General features: G+C 42.5%; 1 protein-coding gene across 2 annotated transcripts in view; it reads right to left on the bottom strand.

Annotated features, from left to right (window-relative positions):
- The window catches only part of CDH8 (cadherin 8), a 156,709-nt gene that overhangs the window by 71,190 nt on the left and 71,277 nt on the right, over positions 1-14,242 (bottom strand). For both annotated transcript variants that reach the window (XR_005258253.1, XM_038148047.1), the window contains exon 4: positions 11,699-11,818. Coding sequence is in view for 1 of the 2 variants with exons in the window: in XM_038148047.1 (XP_038003975.1) it covers positions 11,699-11,818 (120 nt within the window). In the remaining variant the exon portion in view is untranslated. The remainder of the gene's footprint in view (positions 1-11,698; positions 11,819-14,242) is intronic.

The raw sequence follows: 14,242 nt of genomic DNA, 5'->3' as shown, positions 1-14,242 counted from the left end.
AGCAGATCCAAATATCAATGAACACTTATTTCAATAGGGCTTGCATTAAGCATACTGTACTTTATCTCCATTATTTTTTAGGCAGAGTTTCTATGTCTGTTTTGGTTTTTTAACCTAATTTACATAGTTAACTCTAGCCTACAGATGAGTTGTATGAGATGCCATGTTTTGTATTCTGCAGTTTCCGCTGAGAAAAGTCAATTATTTCACTAAATTGATGGTTTCTCCCAGACAGGTATTTTAATTTGTCTCTTGATGTATTGAACAGTTTAGCCCTTGCCTATGGTTTGAAATATATCAGACAGATTGAATACCTTTAGAAGTGCCAAAATAAAAATTAAAAGTTTGGCTTTTAAGAGATAAAAATGTTGGGGTTCCTTTTACTGCATAAAGGTACTAACACAAGCTGTTGTTTCAACAGTTTTATACATTCCCACTGTCACACACCATAAACCACCTGCCAGAAGCTGAGTCAAAGTCAAGTTTCCATTTCAAACACAATAAAAGGCTAAAAAGAAGTTTACTGTTTAAATTACTGTAAGAAGAACTGCAGGTTTTTAAGAACCAAATCTATCCAAATTACACAGGCAGATTGTTACCACTATATCCAGAATCCATAGAATTGAGGTCAGCAACAGCGAAGTGTTGATAGCTCTTAGGAGGCAAATTTATAAACACCAAAAAGCTCCATCCTCATCTATCATGATCAAGACAAATACAGGCTAAGAGAGTTCTGCATGGAGAATCTCAAGGATCTTTGTTTGTTCTTTTGCTTTATTCACCAGTCCTCAGGCCAGGCTTGCAGGAAGCACTGAAACCATCTGTTTATTTTTAGAACACAATCCAGGCTCACCAAATACCAACACACACCACATTAACTCACTGAGCAGTCAACCTGCTCTGCTTCAGTTCAACCCAGAAACAAATGGAGAATAAAATCATAATCACTTTCAGCATGCAGTGATGGATGAGAAGGAGATGTGCCAAACAGGAGTAGTTGAAAAGCGAGAGAATTACCATAAACTAATGTAAGGCAGGTAGATGCCTGCTGAAAGATTGTATTCAGAACAGTTATCAATGGCTTACTGTCAAGTGGAGAGATGGATGACGTGGTTCATGGGGTTTGTTCTGCTTCTAGAATCATTCAATATTTCCTGAAAGCCAGAAGGCAGGGAGAACTTATCAAGCCTTTCAGATGACACAAAGTTGGGAGCCATTGCAAGTACAGGAAGAACAGGATTAGCGTTCAAAACAATTTTCACAATTTGGAGAGTCTAAAATAGCAGGATGCAACTCAATTTGGCAGGCAAAAAGCATTTTGTGTGAGGGAAACAATTAACTTCCCAATTACAATAGAGCAGATGACTCACAAGACAGAAAAGAATGTGGAGTCAAAATGAGCTGAATGTGAGACAACAGCAACTTACTGATAAAAGTGCTCAAGAATTTCCTGGTTTATTAGTTAGTGTGTTATGTGGAAGAAGTGTGGAATAATCTTTCCAGTGCACTCACACAGGTAAGGCTGCAGCTGGAACAGTGGGTCCAGTTTTGAAAAATATTGATTTATATAGTCAGGGAAGTATAAGGACGGCCTTTATAGCCAAATATGTAAAAATTACTGGGAACTACTCTCCTTTTCCACTGGGGATAAGAGAAGAAATAATGGGCCTAAAATATAACCCCAAAATGGGTTTCAGCTGCACCAAGAGAGATTTCAGATGAGCATTAGGAGAGTACCTACAGAGGCTGCCTGTAGAATTTGCAGCGTTCCCATTCTGCAAGTTTTTAAGAATCTATCAGTCAACCATCTGCCAAGAATGGGAAGGGAAAATCTGATCCTTTTTGGGGCCAATGGCACTCACTGCATTCTCACTCAAGGTTCCTTCCCACCATAATGTCTAAGTCAAGGCTCTGTCCCCTTGTAGTCTGAAATAATCCCAAACCTTGCTGCCGTGAAAACATTCACAGACGTGGTACAACCACTGAACATGAAACCCCCAGAATTTCCCTGCAGACCCACTCCCTCAAGCTGGAAAGATCAGGAAACAGCTTGGAAGGTGAAGAAGTCAAGAAGCAAACTATTCCTTCCAAGGATGAAACCTCCAAATATTGAAGTGCCTTTTTTTTTTGGCTGAGTTGCTTTTCCTGAACAGCCATCGCAGTCCCACTGCAAATAAAGCAGCTGCAGAAGGGGATTTACTTTTGCAGTGGTCCTGACTGCACACACTGAGCAATTTGCACAATCTGCCTCACAACTTGAATCAGTTAAAATGCACCCCTGGGGACTGCATTCAAAAACCCATTTGGAAGAATATCCACTGTGTCACTGAGAAAGTCCAGGGGAAAGGAAGAAAAGTGGCAGAAGCTGCAGCTCATGAAAAGAAAGAAGCAAAAAAAGCAACAAAAAGAAGGGCCTGACTTTCACTTTTGTCTCCATTTTTTAAAGGATCTCTTTATGATAATGCTATAAAACTATACATAATATTAATTGAGCACATGGAACAAAACCAAGCAAGCACTATGCAAAATTGGAACCTGGCCCTGAAAAGCCTTTCTCAAGCATCCCATTCATCTCACAGGTTTTGTTGAGGACTTCCTGCTATTTCAACTTGCATACTTTGATACTTTGGAACTTTCCCTACTTCATTTTGCAAGAGCCAAGTAATTGCTTTGATCTTGCTTCCGTGCTAGAATCTTGCTGGAGATTCTTATTAAATATAACTGTCATTTAGGACCCAAACTCCTGAAAATCAATCTTGCAATTTCTTCAGAGCCATGAGTGGCATTCTTTGTATTCCCATGAAGCACAGCAACTTCAGTGATGTTTTAGCAGTCCATAAACAAGGTTTACTTGGAGATCTGTGGAAAACCTGTGTCACAATTTTAAAAAAATTAGTAGATCATAAGTACCTTTACTCAAAGTTTAAAAAAATGTTGTTTGATGATGTGATACAGGAGTACCACTCCGCTATTTTTAATTTTATTTACCTTTATCATAATCTCCTTAATAAGAATTATCATCAAATCTTTTAATATCTTGTTTCATTTCTAAGCAAGACAGGAAACGTATCTGCAATCACTAGCAAGGCTGCCTAACTTTCTATAAAAGTTATTAATTACAGGAGGTGTATGAACTACATTCATATCTAGATATATTTCAAATCAAAGACATAGACATTAAACAGTAAAAATAATGGCTACCTAAAGAATCAAATGCTATGTTACATTTTCTATTTCTGTGCCATTTTTGTATTTTCAATAAAAAATCTAATAGAGTACACATTTTATTCTAATGCTGATTTCTAGAAAATGTATGGGGAAGATGGCACTTTTTTGGTAAACAGAGAGCTCAAGGTTGAATATGGTTTGATTAATTTAGGGTTTTTATCCTAATATTCAATGTCTTTTCTAGCCCATATTACTACAATTTTTGCAGCTTCTGCCATTGTTTTCATTCTGAAATAGACCCTTCAAGTTTCTTACTGCATGTGAAATTACCTGCCTTTCTCTATGTGCATTCTGCTAGAGGTGTATCCTAAACTACGTGACTGGATAACATTATTATAATGTTGCCTTTATAATTCAGGTGAACTTGTCTCTGGGTTTTAGAGAATGGGTTCAAAGCTTTCAGCTCTACTTCCCAGCTGTTCCCTTTTCCCTGGGACCCTTTCACTGGCATGGTGAAAGGATCACTCTCCCACCAGCTGAGAACAAATTCAGTAAATAAACATTTGGCACTGCATTTACAACCTCGTTTCCTTAGGATTTTATTTGTAGCAATCTAATAGCTGTGATTACACCAGACACTTTACAGAAAGTAGCCTTGGATTCTTTTTCAGGTGCTTTCTAGCTCCAGCTGTGTAGTTCAAATTCCTCTCTCTAATTCAGGCCCTTGAAGCACATTATTTAGATACGTCGCCCGTTTTCCTGCTCAGCATGAGGAACAGTCAAGTTCAAAGTACCTCACAAGCTTTCTGAAATGATAGAGCTATTGCTCTGAAATGCAAGAAATATATGTGGGATCAGCTTTTTTTGTTACTGCTATTATTTGATAAACTCCAGAAGCAGAAATCTCTTCTTTCCAAATGCCAATCTGCCTTGATCTTAAGCCACTCAGCTCTACCAGCTGCAGACCAGCAGAACTGTTTTCCTATGTTTCTGCAGTGATTTTACACTTATTTTATTAATCACAAGGATAGCTCTTGGTGCTACTGAAGGGCCCAATCCTAAATCCCTGATCCATAATAGCTGCACTTTGTACTTGTAGCTAACGAGCGAGAGCTGCGGGACTGACTGAGCTCTGCTCTGCCTCTGTGTCAGCCCAGCCCTCTCCTAATGGGCTGTCACCAAGACAACTCACAGGCCCACCAAACACCTCGCTACAAACACCTTGACACATCTCCTCGGGTTGCAGAGACTATTTAGTACACAAAGACATGAAAAGACTCCCAGCAGTGTGAGAACAGACTCTGGCTCCAGCGCTGCATTGGCAGCAAGCAGTGGTGTGCTCCAGGAACCCCTGGGAATGCTGCTGGGGGCACACTGCTGCCCTGGGAGTGCTGCTGGAACCACACTGCTGCCCTGGGAGTGCTGCTGGGGGCACACTGCTGCCCTGGGAGTGCTGCTGGGGGCACACTGCTGCCCTGGGAACGCTGCTGGAACCACACTGCTGCCCTGGGAGTGCTGCTGGAACCACACTGCTGCCCTGGGAGTGCTGCTGGAACCACACTGCTGCCCTGGGAATGCTGCTGGAACCACACTGCTGCCCTGGGAGTGCTGCTGGGGGCACACTGCTGCCCTGGGAACGCTGCTGGAACCACACTGCTGCCCTGGGAGTGCTGCTGGGGGCACACTGCTGCCCTGGGAACGCTGCTGGAACCACACTGCTGCCCTGGGAGTGCTGCTGGAACCACACTGCTGCCCTGGGAACGCTGCTGGAACCACACTGCTGCCCTGGGAGTGCTGCTGGGGCCACACTGCTGCCCTGGGAGTGCTGCTGGGGCCACACTGCTGCCCTGGGAGTGCTGCTGGGGCCACACTGCTGCCCTGGGAGTGCTGCTGGGGCCACACTGCTGCCCTGGGAGTGCTGCTGGGGCCACACTGCTGCCCTGGGAGTGCTGCTGGGGCCACACTGCTGCCCTGGGAGTGCTGCTGGGGCCACACTGCTGCCCTGGGAGTGCTGCTTTCTGGGCTCCATGGACCTGGAGGCTGCTGCACACACCTGCCTTCTTCTGGGGGAAGGTGTCCCTGCCATGGCAGGGGTGGAATGACATGACCTTTAAGGTCCCTTCCAACCCAAACCATTCTGATTCTGTAAAACTACAATTCTATGAGAAGGAGTTTCTACACCCCTCTTCCTAAAGCAGAACACCCACCCATCCCAGTTCATGCCTCTTTTTATTATTCCAGTTAGGAGTTTACTTCACTTCAAATCTGCAGTGACTGGCACAGCCATGGCAGCAGCAGCAGTCAATAAAATGAGCTGGAAAGCAGCAGCTCAATCCACGCTCTGACTCATGTCTAACAAGTACTTTCTCTACACTAATCCCATGAGGGTTTAGATCTAAAGTATTTAGAAGCTGAACTATTTAGGAAGGCTCTGTTGAACACGAGTGAGTTCTGTTCCTAGCAGCTCATTACTTTCCCCTTACAGTAGTAGATTCCTTCCTGGACCAAAACTGTTTTGCCATTTCTCTCCAGCTTGAAGTGCTTCCTTCTTTGTCATTGTATCATGAGTAATTACAAAAACAGTCCCCATGTCTCTCTTTTATTAACACCTCTCAAATATTTGTGCAGTGATTTCATATCCGTCTTTAATCACCTCTGATCCAGTTTATACAAATTTAGTTCAATCAATCTTTCATTATAAGTAATATTCTCCTGACCTTAGCTACCCTGCTTTGAACTTTCTCAGTATCTCAGCAGTGGTTTTTTTATGATGACAGCTCTTATCAGCCCTACACACAATATTCTGAGGGCACCTTGTACTACTGGGAATGAACTGGACATTAACAACCAAATAGAAGAAATAGCCTGAACCTCACAACCATTTCTGCAACTGAGAAGGTGCTGGTTTATTCCCTCTTGCTCCCTCACCTGTTTCCATTCTGCTGGACTCTATTAATAAAGTCCAAATGGAGGCAAGACTGCAAATTAAAATATAAGATTCAAACCTGGCTTCTGTTGAGTGAAGTTTTCATTCCTCCTAGGCCTATTCAGTTATGGTCTGATTTCAGGGATTCAACACTGTGGACCAGAGAGGGCCACACACTAAATCAAAGACTCTGCTGTTCAAAGCATGTGCTCTTCCAGCTGAAAGTTAAACCAGGTGTAGGGGAACACCCCACAATTATCCACTCCCCAAAGATATCCACGTTCTTTTAGGAGAGTCTTCATCTTTCTGGGTCTGCTGACTCTTCCACCCATCTCAGCTGTAGCTCCTTGAGCCTTGGCTTTGAACCAATGCCCATATCCAAGATGGCAGTGCTTGAAAGCTGCTCTTTTTCAGCCACATTAAGTGTTTGTGCTCCACTAATCCCACGTGCTTTCCAGTGCCGTAGGGCTTTGCTGTAATTTGCCTTCTTCGTGTAACTATATTTCAGGTATGTGTAGGAGTGACATTATTTAAGTTCATGTGAAATGTAAATAAGTCAGATACAGCTGAAAATGTATTTCCTCTGCCATCCCTATATTGTAGAACACAGTGTCACTTCATATTACTTTTCATTATGATAATCTTATTTTAAAGCTGACAGTCATGATTTAATATCCTTGAAAAAGCTTAAAAGTGAGAAGTGTACTCCAGCTACTTTTAGCAGTCTTAAGGAACCCCCTTTCCCAGCATTTGTATTGTCACCATTCAGATTATGAGAGAATCCATACAGCTCCTGTACCTTTATAAATAAAACACACTAGGCAGGGAGCCTGGCATCTCTTACTGAGATGCAACCATAATGATATAAGGAATATATTTCTGCCCACCATGAGTTTTGTTACTAATCTAATGCCATCACATTGCAAGTTTTAGCTCTCACAGGAAAAAAATCTAAATCTGTATCTTTGTCATGTATTAATTATATCCACCCTCTATCCAAAAAACCAGTGGTCATAATAAAATTCACCTACAAAAAGCGAAAAATATTCAGAACAAGCCATCAAAAAAGCATTTACCCTAAGCCACGTTCAGAGCACTCAGTGTAAAATAACTTCCAAATTACCTCCTTTCATGTGTCTATAACTCTTACAGAAGAACTTCCAAACTAGAACTGCAGCAATATATGCATTTTTCATCTCAGGTAATGGAAAATTATTGTTTTATGGGTCACTCACCAGCACTTGTTTCTTTGTGCCCAGCAGTATAGAATTGTTTCTATAGTGAGGGGGTTGAGTAATGTGGGTTCCAGCTGAGAGTGATTCAGATACGGGCACATCCAGCTCCTGCCAGGGCAGGAGGAACCAAAATGCAGGAGAGCAAACACCTGCCTCCCTCCCATTTACCCTCAGGTGTGACAACCCTTCCTTAGCACAGGCACAAAGCCACATCCTGCTCCTCTGCTCTCTCTTTTTGCTCTGAGGGTTACAGAGGCAGAGGATTCAGGCATGGTTGGGATCATTCCTCATGGTTCATTCTCCACATGCCATTAAAACCGAGCAGGAAGGTCAGACAATCCTTACTCTGAGCCAGGAAAATCAAAACTTACAGACAGTGCTGCCCTGGTGCTGGTAGCTGCACAGAGCTACATTTACTCTTGGTTTCTAAGAAACATGATAAAAGGCCAGTAATCTAGAAAAATTGTAAACAGATCAGCTCTCAATAGCTATTCTTTTGATAACACTTGATACACTCCTATGAATGAGAGAAAATATTTACATTCTGAAGTGGATCACTCTCAGCCCATTTCTTGAAATGCTGATTCTCTTTAGGGGAAGACACAATATCTGTGTTCAGAAACAATTCTGCTTCAAATTAACTGAAAAGGCTTTCAACTTATCAGGCCACTAATGAAGTGTGACCACAGAGAAAATGCAGCTATACACACATCTACATTCTCTCTCACACCCCCCAAAAATCCCAAACAACCTTCAGATCCTAAAATATGTACCACACTTGGAGGATCATCCTCAGGTTTGATCTGTTTGGGGTGAAACACTACTATTCCTGCTCTGCTTTAATTTATACACTGTCACAACAGTATCCAAACACCTTCCCACCTGAAAACCTGCCCTGAGGGTCCTGAGGACTACAAGATAATGTGTTTTCCTGGCTTAGCTACTGAGACTTGTCATGGTTCACATTGCAAACATTGGATGAATATAAAGAAACAAACATCTGCACACTTTGTATTTGCTTTGGATATTTTGGTTTCGAACAATCTTTTTCACCCTGTATATGTGGCTGCAGTTTCTACATAACTAGCTGCATCTGGTTTGATTAAGGATCAAACTTTCATGTAGATTTAGTTTATATACCCTAAACAAACCAATGTGAGAGCAGGATGGTGATTCCACTACAGGTGAAGGGCACTACACAGAGGTGGCAAAGAAACAGGGAACAGCTTCAGCACAGAAACTCAGGGAGTTGCAGTGAATTAAAGAACATAATTGAGGTCCACCACAGATCTAGAAAAATGGGGGATCTGAAAACATTTATTCAGTCAGAAGCAGCTCCATAAGATGAAGCCACTTAGGGACTGTGGCCACAGTTGAATTCTTGGTCAATGAATTCCCCTTAGACACTAACATGTCATTTTCATGGTAACTGAATTGCTCTGCAAAGGAATTTTTGCAGCTGGAAATGAAGGGAGCAGGGGGGAATTAATGCCAGTGAAACAGGAGAAAAACCCTGATTTTCAGGTTCACCAAGAGGCTTTGGAGCTCTCTCTGGCTTTCACGGCAACAGGAATCACTTTCCTAGGTGAGGAATAGTTACTTCTTTGGATTGAGCATTAGGGTTTAATGCAATACAAATAAGAAAACTAAGTAAAATGAAGTATTTTTTAACATTTGGAATATTTTTTCAGGCCAGTTTTCTGTGAAAGAAAATCTTCTGTGTAGGTGGAGAATGCACTTCTCAGCTCCTTTAGGAAAGCTGACATGTTCCCATGCTCAGGCACTGTTTCCCAAGTAGAAACTGAGAAAAACCCTACAGTCAATTCCCCTCTAATTAAGACAGCTCTCACAAGTCATTACTTCATGCAATAATTTGTAATATTTAAGAAACCAAGCAGTATATTTAGATATTTGATTATCAGGGATGTGTTCAGAGTTATATTTCCATTTGATTGTGACAAATGAGCCACAGGAACTAAGGGCCTTCACTAATAAACACTCTCTTAACACACTTATTTTTGGAACAAGCTGCTCTTTTTCCATTGTACTGTGCTAGAATTTTTCTCTGTAAAACTCTATTTTATGTGCAGTGTAAAAAAGGCTGAATCACATTCCAGAGATCCCTTTCATGTTTAGGGTAGCTGTCCTTCAACCAGAAAAACCCACTTCGGACTAATCCATTAATATTTATTGATGCACACTATTTCCATAAAGTCCCATGAAGTTAGGGCATTTCTAGGAATGGGAAATAATTTTTCCATGCAATTTCATCAGAAATATTTCAAGAAATTCCAGCTTTTAAAGATTACAGGAGTGCTGTGTTTAATGTTGATGAGAAAACTCATCCTTTAATAATTCCATTGATCATTTATTTTATAGTTTTTTTACTCTACACAAGGACAAGAATTCGTACTCCTGTTTTACTGCTTTACAGCTGTATAAACTCAGGTGGATATTGTATGTTTTAAAAAGAGTTTTCGTTTTCTTCTCCTTAGGAGATCACAGCTGCTTCACTCACAGTGATTAAAAAGGATTTCTAGTAACAGATGATGAAATATTAGAAATATGATCAAATCACCTTAAAACTTGCTTTTAGGACATAACTAAATTAATTTGCTGTATGGACAACCTATGTACAGAAAACAAGAGGGAATGGATTTATTGGCACTTCTTTCAGATGGCTTTCAAGACTACAAAACCACAGAGAAATAAAGTCACCCTGAATGCATGCTAATAAAACTTCACACCAACACTCATGATTGATGCTCTTTCTCTCCCCAAATTGATCCGACCAATCAAGAAAGAAAAAGAATTTTCAATGAAAACATTGAATATATTTGCTGAAATTCCCAAGCTAAGCTGTATGCTGTAGACTCATACTGAACATTACATTATGCTCCTCAAACCCCTCAGGCCAAGCCCTGCATTCCCTGGGCAGTTTTGTCACACAGCTCCTCCTCTGCCTTCAGTTGCTCCAGTTGCTCAGTGACATTGCCATCACCATCACCATTAATTCCTGTTTTCCCTGTGTTTTTCCCTGGGATCAGACTCTGAGGAACACAAGTGAGACTTGAGTTACACCTGGATGATGAGATACACAGAATTCACAGAATCACTGGGTGTCACCGCGATCTTTTCTGAAAAATCCCTTCGCCAGGATTTCTTCTCCTGGGAAGCTGAGAAGTCTCAGAGAAGAATGAAAACAATAATTATCTGATTGCTTCTCCCTGTTTTGCTGCTTTGGAATATGGTCTGGAGATTGATTGTCCAACGGGTGGTTGTTTGATTGGTTTCATGTCAATTGTTTTAACTTCATGGCCAATCACGGTCAGGCTGTGTCGGGACTCTGGCAGGAGTCACGGGTTTTCATTATTCATTCTTGTTAACCTTCTGCCTGTATCCTTTCTTTAATATAATACAATATCATAAAATAATAAATCAACCTCTGAGAACATGGTCAGATTCATCTCTTCCCTCATCCTGGGGACCCTCACAAAGACCACAACTGGGTTGGAAGAGACCTTCAAGATCACTGAGTCCAACCCAGCCCCAACACCTCAACTAAACCCTGGCACCCAGTGCCACACCCAGACTTTGTTAAACACACCCAGGGATGGTGACTCCACCACCTCCTGGGCAGCCATTCCAGAACTTTATCACCCTTTCCATAAAAAACTTTTTCCTGATATCCAGCCTGTATTTCTCTTGGTGCAGCTTGAGGCTGTGTGCTCTGGTTCTGTCAGTGCTGCCTGGAGAAAGAGCCCAGCCCCAGCTGAGCACAGGCACCTTTCAGGAGCTGTGCAGAGTGATGAAATCACCCCCAAGTCTCCTTTTCTCCAGGCTGAACACCCCCAGCTCTCTCAGTGGTTCCTCACAGGGTTTGTGTTCCCAGACCCTCTCCAGCCTCGTTGCCTCCTCTGGATGTGCTCAAGCATCTCAACATCCTTCCCAAACTGAAAGGCCAGAACTGGACACAGCACTCCAGGTGTGCCCTCACCAGTGCCAGCTTCAGGGGCAGAATGACCTCCCTGCTCCTGCTGGGCACACCATTCCTGATACAGGAGGCAGGGGATGGTCCCCTCCGCAAATACAACCAGAGAATTACTCCAGGTTGGAAAAAGCCTCTGCAACATCAATCCCAAGCATTCCCCAGCAGTGCCAAGCCCACCTTGTCCATGGCCCCAGGTGCCACATCCACACAGCTTTAAATCCCTCCAGGATGGGCGCTCCCCACCACTGCCTGGGCAGCTGTGCCAGCACTGCACAACCCTTCCCATGAAGAAATTTTCCCCAGTTCCCAATCTGAGCCTCCCCTGGAGCAAGCTGAGGTGAGTTCTTAAAGCAGGGGTTGTTGTGCAGAGTCACCTACCTGTATGGGGCTCAATAGAAAAGTAAGGCTGTCCTTCCAGAATGCTATAAACCAGCTTGGCACTATTTCCATACACTGGATCATCTGCATCTGTAGCTGTTACTTTAGTAACAAAGGTGCCTAAATAGAAAGAACAGACACAATTAATGTTTACACTCACTAAAAATTTGCATATCTTATTCAAAAACTAATTTGAAACAAAAATTCATTTTCTTGGGAGCTGTTTAACAGTAACAAAAGAAGGAAAAATATCAGTAACAAGTTAAAATACTACTTGTGGAACAGAAACAAAACATTTTCCTTCAAGCTGATATGTGCCAGCAGCCTGAATTTCTGGGTAAAATAAAAGCCCTTTTAGTATCTGTATTATTTAAAGTTTCTTTGTAGAATGCATCTAAAGCTACCCAATAGATCTGTGTAGACTTCAAGCATTTGCAAAGGAATCATATCAAAGGGATACAAAACACAAGGTTAATAATACAGTATAATATGTTGCATTTAAGATTTGCAAATTCACATTCAAAAGAACTTTGCCAAGTTACAGAGACCAGATAGAAAAACAATAATAAAAAGGGTTCTTTTTTCTTCCCTTGGCTTGCAGCCATGATAATGATTTGATGTGGCCACAGTGACAGAGCTGGGACAACAATGATTGTCTCTGAAATGAGTCTCTGCCACTCAGGGGGCCATTGTTTAGCCAGAGTTATAAATTCCATACTCTGACAAAAATAAATAGAAAAAAAAAAAAGGAAATTACCCTTTTTATTTCTTAGACAACATAGCACTTGCCATTTCTGTAAGAAGCAAAATGGAATGAAATTCGGTTGGTTGCATTAAGGTTGCTGCAGAGAGGGTTTTTTTGGCTGACATTAAAGTATGATGGCGTTAATTAGGCTGACAATAAAGACAATATCTACAGAGGGAGAGAAAGCAAGAGAAGGAGAAAGGTTAAGGGCTGAATTATGTTCAGAAAGGAGAATAATTACAGCATCCACCAAAAAAATCACCCTTTCTGGATATGCTAATAAAAATAGCCTCCTGTTCCTTCTGTGTGTGCGCTGTGAATCCTGATCCCATGGCCCTTCAGGACAGCAGAGCAGAGGGAAGGAGATCCCTTTGGTCCTTGCCCTGTGCTCCTTTTTCCTCTCTCCCTGCATGGCAGTTTTGTGGGTTACAACACATATAAATTACTTGGAGAAATGTTTGCATACCCAGATACCATTTGCATATGACCCAAGAGCTGCCATTTCACTCTTTCCCACCTGGGCACCTCAACACCAGGGCAAGCTGTGGGGCTGGGCTTGGGGAGGGCAGGATTTGGGAGGATGGAGAGCACCTCTGCTAGGCACCACAAGTTCTGCAGGGACTGAAGTTGTGGCAGGTTTGCCTCGTGGAACTAATGGGATAATTCTCAGTGAAGGGAATGTGGGTGGCAGAAATGCATCTCACTAGAGAAAAAAAATGGCTTTGGCCAGTATTGTCACTTATTTTTTGTATAAATTTACCCGTTCTTACAGGAGAGAATATCAGCAAAGGGAGGCAGAGGATAAGTGTTCCCCCAGCATCTCTCCTGGGCTCAGCAGGGGAGCAGAGGAGTCCTGCAGCTGGTGCACATCCCATGGAAAAGGAATATTATGTCACATCTCTCTTTGACAGGTGCTTGCTGAACTTGTTTTTTAAATATGCAAACTGTTCATGTTTGAAGCTTAACTGTATTTGATGCTGAAAGGTGATCTTACACCTAACCTTTAACAGAATAGTTTTTAACCTGTCACAGGGCCTGAGAAATGGAGTTTATCCTCAGCTTGGTGGTTAGTTTGTAAGGAATTAACATCAGAAATTTATTGTCTGCCCAGTGACAGCAACCAGACAGTAACAGACAACTCCTGACAGCTGTGAGTGGAAATGATAAAGGGGACAGGTGACACTTGTGGTGCCCAGCCCTGTGGCAAGTCCAGCAGCCTCAGCCCACAGGAGATATTCTCAATGCCCTCCTTCAAAAGAGAGAGGAAGGGGGAAGCAGCCCTAGGCACACTCAGAGGCCATGGCATAGGCTGCAGGAAACAGGGAACAACAACGAGGGAGATGGCAGGAAGCTTGAGTGGGGATGTGTCAGGAAGAGAGGGACAAAAGGCCCCGTGGTGGCTTGGCCACAGGAGTTACAAGGCTGGAGGAGCTGCAGCTGATGGGATTGTCTCACATGTTTAATGCCTTGTGAAGGCTGACCTAGAACAGAGGCTGGGTGGAGTTACAGGATAAAGCAGGGATTTACTAAAAGGCCTCCATGGATCCACCTTGGGCAGCACAAGAGCCCAGCCAGGGCTGCACCCAAGATGAACCAAAATGGTCACAAAATGCACGAGCGCTCACGGGGTCTGTCACTTTGATCAGTTCTGCTCCATTTAAATCTTGCAGTTCATTGTCCAGTTCCAGCTTTAGCCCAGGCAGTCCCATCCTGCTTGTTTTTCTCTCTTCAGGCCACATTGTTTGTGCTCTTGGGCTGAGATTTGGATCATTTGTCCTTGGGTCCCCAGCTGGAGCAGG

The sequence above is a fragment of the Motacilla alba genome, chromosome 11, assembly GCF_015832195.1.
Source record: "Motacilla alba alba isolate MOTALB_02 chromosome 11, Motacilla_alba_V1.0_pri, whole genome shotgun sequence".
Taxonomy (NCBI): Eukaryota; Metazoa; Chordata; class Aves; order Passeriformes; family Motacillidae; genus Motacilla; species Motacilla alba.
This window is presented reverse-complemented; position numbering and strand designations above follow the sequence as displayed.